Genomic DNA, 13,810 nt, shown 5'->3' on the forward strand with positions numbered 1-13,810 from the left:
TAACTCTGCACAGGCCCTGGACACTGAAAGAGGACATGGAGATTTTCTAGAAAATCCTTGCAGTGAAATGTGAATGTTCCTCACACTGAGTAGGTGCCAGGGAGTCTCCTCATCCTTTTACTTTGTGCCAGCCTCTCCAAGAGGAGTGGAAGAATTTCCTCTAAGTTATGAGAAACCAATGCCAAAGAGAAGATGAAATCACAAAGAGGGACCAACAGCAGGACATGGAGGGACAAAAGCACAGAGGCACAAAGTATAAGCTTTGGTGTAATTGCAACTGAAATGCCCTTAATGGAGCCTTGCCTAGGATTTGGGACCTGATCTAGGTGACCTTGCTTCTGCAGGGGGGTTGGACTAGATGATCTCTAAAGGTCCCTTCCAACCCCTACCATTCTATGATTATACGATTACCGGGTATCCTCAAAACATCAGGACAGTCCTGCTTCTCCAGGATTCCTCAGTTATTTGGAGGGATGTCATCTGATAATTCTAAACCCTAGTCAGCTCTAACTTTTTGCAAGGTGGGTTAAGTCTAGGATTATGTCAATGACCCCAAGCAGTTTGGAATGAAAGATGGGAACATCAGAGCTCTGAAAGAAGCCACCGCTCAGCAAAGCTGATCTGAAGTCCTCCAGCATTGTGAAAAGTGAGAGGCTCCCACTGGTTCTTCAATTGCTATTTTGTAAGTGTAACTTGGCAAACCAAATTTTGCTTGTGGTAGCATTTTTTAAGACTTCTCATATTTCCAAATAAATTAGTTTTGTAAAACCAAAATAAAAGGGGAAAAAAAACGCTCCAAAAAGTCAACACACAAATTATTTATAATTTGCCACTAGTCAGGCAGTGGCTTTCTAAAGCCAGAGAATTTTAATAAACGTTTCATGGTTTATCTAGCTACATGTCCAATTAGCACTACAAACAAACATAAATATCTCACTAAAATATAGAAATGTACAGTGTTTTGGTTTCTGACACTTTACCACTTCCAACATATTTCTGAAATGCTTTTTAGTTTAGCAGACAACACTCCAGCACACTCTCTCCTCTATACAGACCTTTCTATGCTTGGGATTCTCTGTTATTGACAAAGTTGACACTTTACACGGGATTTGTCATGGAATTTAAAATAAATACCTACAAAAACGTTTTACTCAAGCAATCAATAGAAATCCTCACTGAACAGGAGAGAGGCATTTTTTTTCAATTGTGTGCCTTTACTTGGATGCAATACTGCTTGCAGGGACTTTTAAATTACATTGCAGGGTTCTTCACTCTGTTATTGATTGATCTGAGTTTCTGGCAAGTCATTTCACCACCATGTGGTTCTGTCTCTTCCTACCTATCTGCTTTGTCTAATTAGCCTCTAAAAATCCTTTGAGGGAGTGATTGTTTCTCAATGTCAGCCTGTAATATTTGTCTCCATGGGATCTGATTTCAGTTGTCTTGATAGACTAATAATAACGTTCACATCTTAAATTATTTTTTTTAAGAATAAAAAGAAAAATCTAAGCAATTTCTCTGGAGAAATACAGTGACAGTACTATTCATATCAATTCAAAACTGGTAAACCATACTTATTTGGACAGATCCATTCTTTCTAAAAACCTAGACGAGGCTTTAAATAATTAAAAAACCAAAACAAAACATTCAAAGACAGCACACATGATGAAAACATAATCAATACAATTGTGAAACCCAGCAATTTCCCAGGAGCTTTTGAGAACAATGTCTCATAGCCTAGATCAGGACACCAAGGATGTAAGGAAATTTTGTGCAGTTCCAGCTTCTCTCTCCACAATGAATATCACAGAGGCTGGTGAGGACACCAAGGGTTTGTCCCTGTTGGAGCAATCTGAGTAAGCTCTTTTTGTATACAGATTTTAGGAATCTGGAAGTTATTCAGTTAATTCAATGAAAATAGTAATATTAGTGTTGAGGGATACATGTGAAGATTTCTGTTGCAATGTCTCAGGTGCAAATCTCATTCCCAGCAGCATCTTCCACGCCAGCCAGCAAACAATGTGCATCTGCTTGTGGAGGGAGGGACGGAGGAATTCAGAGGAGGGAGGAATTCAGTAGCTCACTGGAGGAAGGAATTCAGTAGCTCACTGAAACCAGTTTCTACAGCAGTTGGTGAGAAAGTTCCTTATTACTTAGTAGAAATCTACTTCTTATTGACTCAAAAGAACACTATTGGATCCAGCTGGATCTGCTACATTTCCTGAGAGATGCTTCTCTAATCACTTGCAGGAGATGTTTTCTCAGGTATACAACAAAGCCTCTTTACATTCAGAAACTTTAATTTTATTACCCTTAAAACACATAAATGGACATCTCTATCAAGCCAAAGCAGCTGTTATACTTCTGCAAGTCAGATTAACTGTACATATTTCATATACATTTAAAGGAGACATTTTTAAACTTTATGAGTTTATCTGTTCTGAACTTTTCTGTACGTAAGTACCACAGGCATAAAATAAAAAACTCAAATATAAATCCAGAAGATCTCTTAATTAATATTTAAATCACTGATTTTTTTAATTTTAATTAAGAAAACCCAACAGTTTGATTTTACTTCATTAAAAAAAAATCTCCAGTGCTAATGCATTCTTTTCCTGAAATCGTTTATGTCTTTTTACTGGAAAATGACCAAATGAAGTGAGTGTTAAAAAAGCTCATATTACTGGCTTATCAGAAATTCCAGTAATTCTTCTAGATGTTTACAGAGGGAAAATGTTCTTCCACAAGTAAATGGAGCAGATAGAAGAAAAACTAAATAATTTGGAAAATTTATTCTCTATACAGTACAACTGAGGGTTTTTGAACAGACTTCACAAGCAGAAGCAGTTATGGAAAGACCATGAGACAACAGACCAGTGTTACCAATAAGAACATCTCCACATTAGTCATAACTAGCTATTTGCTCTTAAATCATATTATTCAATTTCTACCTGACTGAAATACTGTCAACTAGATTTACTGATCCTATGTTAAAATGATACATAGTATTTCCAATAACTATTATCAAGAAAGTCATTATGGCTAAACTCTGAATTTCATGTGAACACTTCCTTACATTGCCATAGAAACTCCAGACTCCCAACTTGAAATTGTCATGATAGTTGCTAAAACAAAAAAGTAGTTCCTCTCACCAAAAGGTTTCAGACCTCACGAATGAAACAACAGGGAGATATAACAAACCTCTAGGGAAAGAGAAACCAGAAATACTAGCAAAACCAATCATTGTCAATATAATCAACAGGAGTCACAGCACACCATCTAATATTGCCATGAGTAGAAGAGGCATCTCAACTGAGCTTCAAGGAATGCTTTGCAAAAGAATACTCAACCGCCTGTGCAGGGAATTTGGGGAATAATTAGAGTTTACCTAACCAAAGCACACAGTAGTTTAAACTGAAAAAGTGTTCACCTCCTGCCTCAATCTTCTACAAATTTTGCAGCTGCTGCCTATCCCACTCCACAGGATCACAGTTCAATGATGGGAGCACCTGTGTGCTCTATTAGCTTAACGTTGCAACAGGACTCTGCAACACTTTGACATATAAAATAGTGTTCTTATAAAAATACAAGGAAATAAAATTAAAATATAATGAGATTAGTTCTTGTTTATACTAATAAAACATTTTGGAAGTGTAAGAGAGACTTACGTGACATCTATTAATGCAGATATAGCACCAAGGACTTTGTAAGGAAATAACAGAAACTAACAGTCATTTAATTTCACTTTATTTCATACTAGTTAAAGAACTAGCCATGTGGATGCAAAACATTAGAAGCTATTGTGTACAACTCATTGTTTCCAAGTTTTCAACCCTGGGTTTCAAATCAAGCAAACAAAAAATGTGTGTGTTGTAAGAATTTACATGTGAAATGAATGTCTTGGAATGGGACTGATACCTTAATTTCCGTTCAGTTTCTGTAGCACAGGTTAGGTATGGCTTTATGCAATTGATATGTTTTATAAAAAAAATACAGATTTAATTCATAATTGCTATGATGGAAATAAAACTGGATTTTTTTTTTATTTTAAAAAATGCCTCACTATAAAATGTGCAACTTAACAAATCATACTCCACAATGTAAGTTATGAAGACGCCAAGCCTAAGTAGTTAAGTAATAGAAGACAACTTGTACTTTTTTCCAGGAAGGATCTCCACTCTGGAATATTAATATTACATTAACACGGTTACACAATTCACTTGCAAGTATATAGTGTAGAAAATTTTGCTAATTATTTTCCTACTATTATTTATAGTTGTTCTGCTGTTCATAGCAAATCTATCAGCACTACTCATAACTATAAAATCTATTTCTTTTTTTCTTTTTTTTTCTACATACTTAGGACACAGTATTTCAACTCAATAGAAGAGTTTTAAAAACAAACAAATTAACTTGCTATGACGCTGCAGTGATCTTTTGTCCTCAGTGTCTGACCTACAAGACTTACAAAGCAAAACCCTTCTCCCCAGTGTGATAATCTGGAGATTCTGTGGACAATTTAATAATTCTGGAAAATTCTATGAAATGACTGCCATCACTGGCTATAGAGACTACCACACATTGTCAAGGATGTGTCATATATCTCTCAGACCTGGGACAATGGGACGTCTTTTCTAACTTCAGTGATTCTATGATTTCAATATAGTTTGAGGAACCTAGACAGACCTAGGAAATGCACATTTCCAGTACTGATTCACCTGTGCTGGTGAATCTCTGTAGGACTGAACAGCCTCTTGAATACAATAGAACATTTGTCATTTCTAAAACCAGTGATGTTTGAATTTAATAATCTCAGGGTTTTTTTTCCTGGGACTTTCTCTCCAGCATTTTACTCTCTCCATTTTGCTCTTTCTCTTACTTTTCTTAATCTTGACTTCATGCACTGTGGAAATAATCAAAGACATCCAGGAGAAATGTCAGAGGATGATAAGCAGAGTGAACCAGCATTATTCATGTATTACTAAACATAACGTGTACATGAATGAGAAGATACTTGGAAGTGTTGTGTTGACAGCAACATATCTTTTGATTAAGCTATGCTACGTGTGTCAACAAGAAGTTCAGAAATAATGCGTTCATGGTTCATTTACAGATGTAAAAAAGGTAATAAACACATGGCAGATGTACACAAACAACAGCTTTCTGTCAACTCAACTTCTATTGAAGAGTCCACATTATGGACAGGAGATTGGAATAAATAAGACTTTTTACACTAATGTTAAAAGAACATTCAAACCATAAGTACTGGTTTAGAGATTATCAGTTACCAAGTTCATTTTTTTTCCTTTTCTCTTGCTTCTGTCTGCCATTTCACTTTCTATTGTGGTAGCCTCACACTACAGTAAGAAAGCAATATGAATGGCCAGCAAGACTAGTACACCTTCTTACCAGCTAGATTTCTGTGAAGTTTAAAGAAAGCAGATTCATAACAAATTAGGTGTGCTGAAGAGATACTGCTGGGACCACATTCCCTGTGATTTCACAAAATTCACTGAAGACCAGCATTGCAATGACATTCAGCAACAAAAAGCAAAGATAGGCACTTTACTACTGAAATCAACGTCTTAAAACTCTGCACTACAGACTGCACCTGCTTGGTTAGGAATCTAGCCAATCTTACTCTAGAGTTTATGATGATTTTATTTCCAACTGCAGAATACTGTGCCACACTGCACATTGCTTGACCACCAGGTAGAATGAGTTCATTGGAACTGTCATTGGAACATGCATCAAAACATGTATGAAAGCATTCTAGATTAGAGTTGTAAATATCATCACATATTATTGTGCAGCAATACTACACAAAGCCTTATGCAGTCTCAACCTAGAGTCCTACCCATAGCTCTCAAAAACAAATACAGATGCATATGTGTACTTATATATTTATAAATACATATTCTATGTATGGAAGAAAAAATTACTTCCAGAACATTAACATAGTCAAGCAATAGCATTATGTTCTATGACCCTTGTCTTGATGCTTTTCAGCAAAAAAAGTTTCCTTTTTGTTTTGTTTATACTACTGTGAGGAAGAAAAGAACAAGAAACATCTGCTTCTACAGCTACTGCAGCACTTTCCATCACACTTTCTAAATCAGAGTTATGACCATCTCCTCGCATAAATCCCTTCTGAAGCAGCACTTTTTCTACATATACAAAAAGGTATACAAAAAATGTAGATCAGTAATTTATCAACTCTTTGATGTTATGAATGGCATTCTTCATCCTTAAGGAGCAAGGAGAAGATCACAAATACTGCAAAAGCTCATGATCCATGTCTTTCATTAAATACTGAATTAATGCGGATGAGGTTATAGAATGAATAAAGTAAGTTGGATGTAATTTTACGCCCTCATACCAGTTCTTTCCTTCAATGTCAACAGTATCGACAGATGAACAAGTGTTAGTGTGATATGCACTTCACCATATGCAACTCAACTAAACTAGGCAGAGCACTCGTAAATTATTTCATTTCTTCAAGGAAATGATGCACTAACAAAGTCATGGCCCCATCCTTTAATGGCACATTTGTAATTCTCAGAGAAGGAAAAAGACTAATGAATATAATTCCACTGCCAGTGAATACACAGAGCTCCTGACATGGAATATCACAATCTCTCTGGAAGAGCTGGAGAATAAATCACCAGCTACATGAGTCAGAAGTCAGCTTCAATGGTCTTTAAATTAAGATGGACATGCACAACATGAAGTAATGGTAAAACCAGAAGTCTGAATTTAATTTCTGGAGTGATCAAAATCCTAAGGAGCACAAGTTAGGCTAAAAGAGTAAGTGTGCAGTACACTTCATTTTCAAAGACTGTCTTCCCATTGTATACCAGAAGTGCAACTTGGGTTTGGTTTTTGTAAGACATTTATGACTTTTTTTCAACTTCTTGAGGAAAAACATGCCACTTTCTATTGTAAGATATTGTTCTTTACAGCAGAGAGGAAAATTTTATCCAAAAAACCCACAAAAAGGCAATCTATATGCACAGAATATTTTAAGAGATGTAGAAGAGAATTATTGACAAGTAACCAAAGAAATTTCTTTAAAACATAACATACATAGGAATATGTGTATGAAAAAGCCTGTAGGCAAATAGTAACATTTTAACTAACCGACACAGTATTTACATGTGGAGGGAACAGCTTTGGAAAACCAAAACATTCCTGTACTTCTCCTTCAAAAGGCTTGTCATAGATTTTTAAAGAAAACAAAAAACTTCACTGCAAGCCAGGTTTTAATTGCAAAATTCATGGATGAACTCATTAAGAAATGAAAAAAAAAAAAAAAGGCAATCCAAAACCACTACAAAGATACTTAATTATGGAGCTACATATCACTGGGTGCTGGAATAGTACTGTTCTGTCCTTTTACTCTCTGCTGGGAAACCGCTGTCACCACTACCAGGAATAGGATGTGAAGGATGCAGACCTGCAGTCTGCCCAACCACAGTCACTCTTGTATCCATCTTAATGAGAGTTACAATTTTCTCCTGACTGGGCAAAGCAATTGCAAATATGCCCAAGTCCATCTACAGTCAGTAAAATATTTTAGTGTATGCTTACTGTAAATTATTAGACTGAAAAAGTAAAACTGAGATTTAATTCCTCCTTACATTATGTGTACTAAATGCCTTTTTGTCTAAGGAGCCAAGGCATTATGGGTTGAAGCTTAAAGTCTGACTAGAGTCAAATCAGAGACCTTAGAAAGTGTCAATATAAAGTATCAATGTTACTCATATTTCATATGGTCATACCATAAAAAAGGAGGAAAAGGAGGTAGGAGGCCTCCATGGATGAGCGTGGATCTGCTGGGACAGCTCAGGCAGAAAGCAGTCATCTATGAGAGGTAGAAACGGACTAGCTTCTTGGAAAGAGTATAGGAACATTGCCAGGGCAGGCAGGAGTGCAATTAGGAAGGCTAGAGCCCTTCTAGAATTAAATTTAGCCAGGGATGTTAAGGACAGCAATAAGGCATTTTTCAAGTACATCAGCAGCAGAAGGATGGTGAGAGGTAATGTGGGTCCGCTGCTAAATGCTGAGGGTGCCCTGGTGTCTGAGGATGCAGAGAAGGCTGAAGTACTGAATGTCTTCTTTGCTTCAGTCTTTACGGCCAAGGCTGACCCTTGGGAAGCCCAGTCCGGCAAGGATAACAGGATGGCCAGGACAGCAGAGGACTTGCCCTGGGTGGAAGAGGAAGAGGTTAAAGACGTGTTGGCCAAGCTTAAGGCTCATAAGTCAATGGGTCCTGATAGGGTGCATCCTAGAGTGCTGAGAGAGCTGGCTGATGTGATTGCTAAGCCTCTCTCTATCATTTTTGAACAATCATGGAGGACGGGCGAAGTGCCTGAGGACTGGAGAAAGGCCAATGTCATGCCAGTCTTCAAAAAGGGCAAGAAGAATGACCCAGGAAACTACAGGCCAGTCAGCCTCACCTCCATCCATGGAAAAGTGATGGAACAACTCATCCTGAATGTTATCACTGAACATATGAAGGACAAGATGGTTATCAGGGGGAGTCAACATGGCTTCACCAAGGGGAAATCCTGTTTGACCAACCTGATAGCCTTCGATGAGTGCATAACCAGCTGGCTAGGTGAGGGGAGAGCAGTGGATGTCATCTACCTTGACTTCAGCAAGGCTTTTGACATTGTCTCCCATAACATCCTCCTCAGAAAGCTCAAGCAGTGTGGCTTGGGTAAGTGGACAGTGAGGTGGATCGAGAGCTGGCAGAATGACAGAGCCCAGAGGGTGGTGATCAATGACACAGAATCCAGTTGGAGGCCTGTGGCCAGTGGAGTTCCACAGGGATTGATTCTGGGGCCAGTCTTGTTCAACATCTTCATCAATGATCTGGATGAGGGGACAGAGTGTACCCTCAGCAAGTTCCCCAGTGACACCAAACTGGGAGGACTGGCTGATTCCCCAGAAGGCTGTGCTGCTATTCAGCAGGATCTCGACCGGCTTGAGAGTTGGGCAGGAGAGGAACCTCATGAGGTTCAACAAGGACAAGTGCAGAGTCCTGCATCTGGGAAGGAACAACCCCATTCACCAGTACAGGCTGGGGGTGGAACTGCTGAAGAGCAGCTCTGCAGAGAGAGACCTGGGAGTCCTGATTCATAATAAGCTAAATATGAGCCAGCAATGTGCCCTCGTGGCCAAGAAGGCCAATGGCATCCTGGGATGCATCAAGAAGAGTGTGGCCAGCAGGTCAAGGGAGGTTCTTCTCCCTCTCTGCTGTGCTGGTGAGTTCTTACAATCTTTTCTCCCTGTGCAAAACCAGGCAATAATTTCCTGCATTAAAACCTTATTTATTGGGTGTCATACTTAGGATAGTTCCATGTCAGATCATATCGTGGAAGTGCTAATTAGTTTCTCATGATGTTTACTCCACTTGATGACATACAGAAACTCCTATATTATATGATTGGTTTTTTTCTAAGTGAATATTTTTAGCTCAAGATGTTCAGCTCACATAAGCTAGCAATATTCCATCCAACTTTTTTTACATAAGTATTTCACCTTATAATGTAAAAAAAAATGAAGCAGCTCATTGTTTCAAAGAGGAGGATGTTTAATCAAACAAAACATAATGAAAGATCATGAAAACACCTTTCTTTTCTGTACTGCAAAACAGCTAAGTTAATTCCTGCAAACTGAATTAGCCTTTCACTGATTTCATCTGCAACTGAATTTTCACTGCTGAATTATCAAAACTTGCAAACAAGAGAAATACTCATAATCTCTTAAGCATCACATTATAAATAGTTGCGTACTACCTCCACACTTCTCTCTCTGACTTAATTCCTAGGCAGCCCTGGAAAAGCAGTTACAGTCACATGGTGCATTCAAGGTCATGCTATTCTAATTTGCAGAGATATCATTGATAAATTATACAGAAACAATGCTAATGGAGTCATTAACCTTGTTCCAGCACACTAAAGGTGTTTCATAATTAAAAGGAGATTGAAAGTTACAAAAACATACAAAGATCTTATTGCCCAGCTTTTTTTTCTCCTACACACTGCTGCAAAGTACTGTTATGGAACGGTAATTTGTTACTGTAATGTAGATGCCTGCTATCTGTGCAGGGATTAGACTGAATTACACTGAAGGAGGAGTCAGGTGGCAAAACACACAAATCATTGACCTCTTTAAAAAAAAAAAAAAAAATAGGAAGCTGGATCCAGAAGACCTCTCCCTTTGGCAAAGTAAAGGATGCTGAAGCACAAGATCATTCCAGCCAGAAAGTCTCTCTCGGTCCAAGAATCTATACAGAACTGTCACTTCCAAACATGCAGTCATCTGGTCAGGGCTTTGAGGAGTCACATCAAAAGTGTAGTGTGTAAACATACTGAAGGAAAACTCCCCAGAGAGAGAGAGAATTTTGAATTCATCCTCTATGTCTCATTCAAGAAACTGGAGTAATCCACAGACTAAAAGCCTGACTAATGTCCCTAATTCAAGTATAACAGATATCTTTATCAAAGGTGCACACATTAATGACTCACTAGTGATTGCTTTGACTTAGGGAGAAGTATGAGAAAAACAGTTAAGAGGTGGGACAGAGACTGTTTCACATAGTAAATGAACATAACTTTAAATTGGCATTACTGCAACGCATCTATTTCTGCAAGATAAGAAATTAAGAATTTAAATAACTTCACAGACAACATACCTTTACTTTCCTAACATTTCCACATTGCTTCTTTTACTCCCATCACAGTAAGACCACTTGCACTAAAATTAATAATAAAAAGAAGAAACTACAAAGCAGGTTTCCTGGAGTGCAGGTACCCAGAGATGACACTATACTGCAAGACAGAATCCATTATATTCTTACAATTTTCACTCACATTATTCACATACACTATTGTATCTCCTCATACTACTTGACTATACAACACATTGTATAACAAACCCAAAAGAAAAACCAGGAAAATCATGGATTACATCTGTATTTAGAGGTTTGACCTTACGTAAATACCTGTATATATCATAAAGTACATTCTGAAGGCCTGACTGAAAGCCAAATACTTTCTACTGATCCTGTTGTATCAGGATAAACTAATAATTGGCATATCTTTCTAGCACTGAGAAGTATCACAAATGACACTTTCAACAATAAACTGCAAATTACAATGAGGAAGTTAAATTACAAAATTACACCAAATGTCAGAGGAACTCTCCCGTATGTTCTCTGAGCAAAGGCTGCTGGCTATAGATATAGAGCAGAAGCATCTCTGAGGCATTGTATCTGAAGTCTTCCCACTGCAGAAATCCCCAAAGTTTTCACTAGCTGAGCTAACTGTCCGGCTGAAACATGTACTTCGGCAATATGCACTATCCACGTCCAAGGAGGACCTACAGACTCTGTTCCCGAGCAGCTCCCTGCTCCTCTGCTTCAGAAATGCTGCTGGGGTAGCAGAAACCTCCTTACAAGCGTTCAGCTGCAGAGAGCCCAGCTCAGCATAGTTTAAAGAGAACAGAAAGAACCATGTAAACAGCATCTGTGTCGTCTCTCTTCTATTGACTTTCCTGGAAATGCATTAACCTATTACAACACTTTAAGAATAAAAAAGAGAAACAGAAGAGAGGCCAAAGTGGACCGCTGTCTCGCAAAAGTTTCTTTCTGCCTTTCCCTCCCACTTTTCCCGAGCTTCCCGTTCCCAAAGATTAGGCGATCGTTTTCACCACGGATCAAATGAATGACTTCTCCGCTAATGACACTTAAGAGATACTAGCTTTAGTCTCCGGCCCTTAACGCCGCCGGGGACCCGGGAAGCAACGGCAAGCCCCGGCCAAAGGGCCCGGGGACGAAGCAAAAGCAAGGACGAGCCCCTCTCCGCAGCCGTACCCTGCCGCTCCTTCGGCCCCACCGGCCGCGTCAGCAGCAGCGGGGCGGCAGAGTGATGCGGGGGGAATGCGGGGAGATGCGGGGAGGTGCGGGGGGTACTGCCCGGCGGCGCTGCCCCCGTCCCCTCCCCGGCATGGCGAAGCGCTGTCACTGACGCACATTTAATTCGCCCAGCTGCGGGCTCCGCGCCGCGCCGCTCACCGCCTCCCCCGGTGGCGGGGAGGGGGCGGCTCCGGCGGGCAGGGGGAAAGTCAAACTGCAGCAACAAAGTTGTTCTCCCCTGCTCCCCCAGACCTGCCTCGGCCCCGCGGGGGGCGGCGGAGGGGGCACCCGTCCCCCCCTTACCTTGCTTGACGCACTTGAGCCGGATGGGGTCCTTGCAGTGCTTGATCACGGCCAGCACATCCCTGATGGTGAGCCCGGCCACGGGGGTCTCGTTCACCTCCAGCAGCAGCTCCTCCGGCACTAACTTGCTGCCGCCCTCATAGGCCACCTTGCCGGGCTTCACCTCCCCCAGGTAGGGGAACTGCCCGTTCTCGGCGCCCCCCTTCAGCTCGAAGCCCAGCTGCCCCTCCGGGTTCCTCACGATCACGATCTCGTGGACTCGGCTCGTCCAGTGGCTTTTCTTCTTCAAGCCCTTGGACATTGCCGTGGGGATGCTCTGCGCTACTCCCTCCCTGTATTCCGTGCTTCTTCCCTCCCTCCCTTTCTTCCCCCCCTCCCCGGGGCAGCCGGGCTCCTCCGGGGCAGGCTCGGGGCGGGCTGCTGCCGGCCAGCGGGAGGGCGCGGCGGCCCCGCGGGGCTCAGGAGCTGGGTCAGGAGCGCCTCGCTGCCCTCTCCTCCCAGCTTTAGCTGATATCCATGGCAGCCGCGGCGGCCGGGACCCTGCCTGTGCGTGGATGTACTAGTTGTAGAGAAACTGGCAGCGGGGAGGGAGGGAGGAGGGAGGGAGGAGACGGCCGCGGAGAGGGGAGGAGGAGGAGGAGGGGTGTCGGTGTTGGTGCTGGAGCGAGGCGGGCGCTGCCTCGCTGCTCCCGCCTCGCCTGACCCGGTAGTGAAGGCCGAGAGAGAGGCTGTGTAGCACGGTCGGCACAGGCGGCGAGCGGCCCGGCCGGGGGGGAAAAGCAGCGGGGGAAGGCACCCGGCGAGCGAAGAGGGCCGCGACCCCCAGCCCCACACCCCCGTTCCCCCCGCGCGGCCCCGGCCGAGAGGGGGCGCCCGGGGGAAGATGGTGCCGCGAGCCCCGCGCTGCGGCCGGGCAGCCGCGAGCGCTAGCCGCCGGGACTGTGCCTGCCCTTGTTCCTACCCTTGTACCAGAGCCCATACCCTGATCCTGCCCTCCTCCAGCCCTTCTTGTCCTGCCCCTCCTCCAGCCCTTCTTGTCCTGCCCCAGCCCCTGCCGTTACTGCTGCCTCTGTTCCTGCTGTGGGCTCTGCCCGCCAGCCGCAGCCGGAGGCATCCACATCATCAGTCTTGGAAAGTCTGCCGGCAGTGGAGTGGAGTGGAAGAGGGACACTGTGGTCTGGTAGTTCTTCTCATGATAGGGAAGGACCTGGCAGCAGATGGGTTTCAAGTTGTGGCTATGAGACAAATAGCAGCCCTTTCCTATGAGGATCTCGATGTTAGGAACATTTGCAGGGTGGTTTCCTCCATTCGGAGGTCTCACACTTCTGTCTTTTAGCTGTACTTCAGCATAATTCTTTAAATGCGTGTTTCTGTGGCCGCAGGGGACAGGAGCTAAGACCTCAGATGCATGTTACACCTGAAGAAGGTGTAACAAAGTGAGGGGTGGTAGTTTTATGTCTAAAATGTACTTACACTAGCCACCTGCTGTTCACCATCCTCACTCAGGTTGCTATCTGCTCCTTGGCTTTAAACCTCAAATGACCTTAGTGGCCAAACACCGATATTTCCAGTCTTCAGAGCTTT

General features: G+C 42.1%; 1 protein-coding gene across 4 annotated transcripts in view; it reads right to left on the minus strand.

Annotated features, from left to right (window-relative positions):
- The window catches only part of MAGI2 (membrane associated guanylate kinase, WW and PDZ domain containing 2), a 734,934-nt gene extending 722,375 nt beyond the window's left edge, over positions 1 to 12,559 (minus strand). For 3 of the 4 annotated variants that reach the window (XM_062019654.1, XM_062019637.1, XM_062019629.1), the window contains exon 1: positions 12,227 to 12,559. In XM_062019654.1, coding sequence (XP_061875638.1) covers positions 12,227 to 12,527 — 301 coding nt within the window. In that variant the 5' untranslated portion in view covers positions 12,528 to 12,559. The remainder of the gene's footprint in view (positions 1 to 12,226) is intronic. The other variant, XM_062019646.1, reaches the window with a different exon arrangement.
- Positions 12,560 to 13,810: the final 1,251 nt, after the last annotated feature.

The sequence above is a fragment of the Colius striatus genome, chromosome 1 (genome assembly GCF_028858725.1).
Source record: "Colius striatus isolate bColStr4 chromosome 1, bColStr4.1.hap1, whole genome shotgun sequence".
NCBI classification, from domain to species: Eukaryota; Metazoa; Chordata; class Aves; order Coliiformes; family Coliidae; genus Colius; species Colius striatus.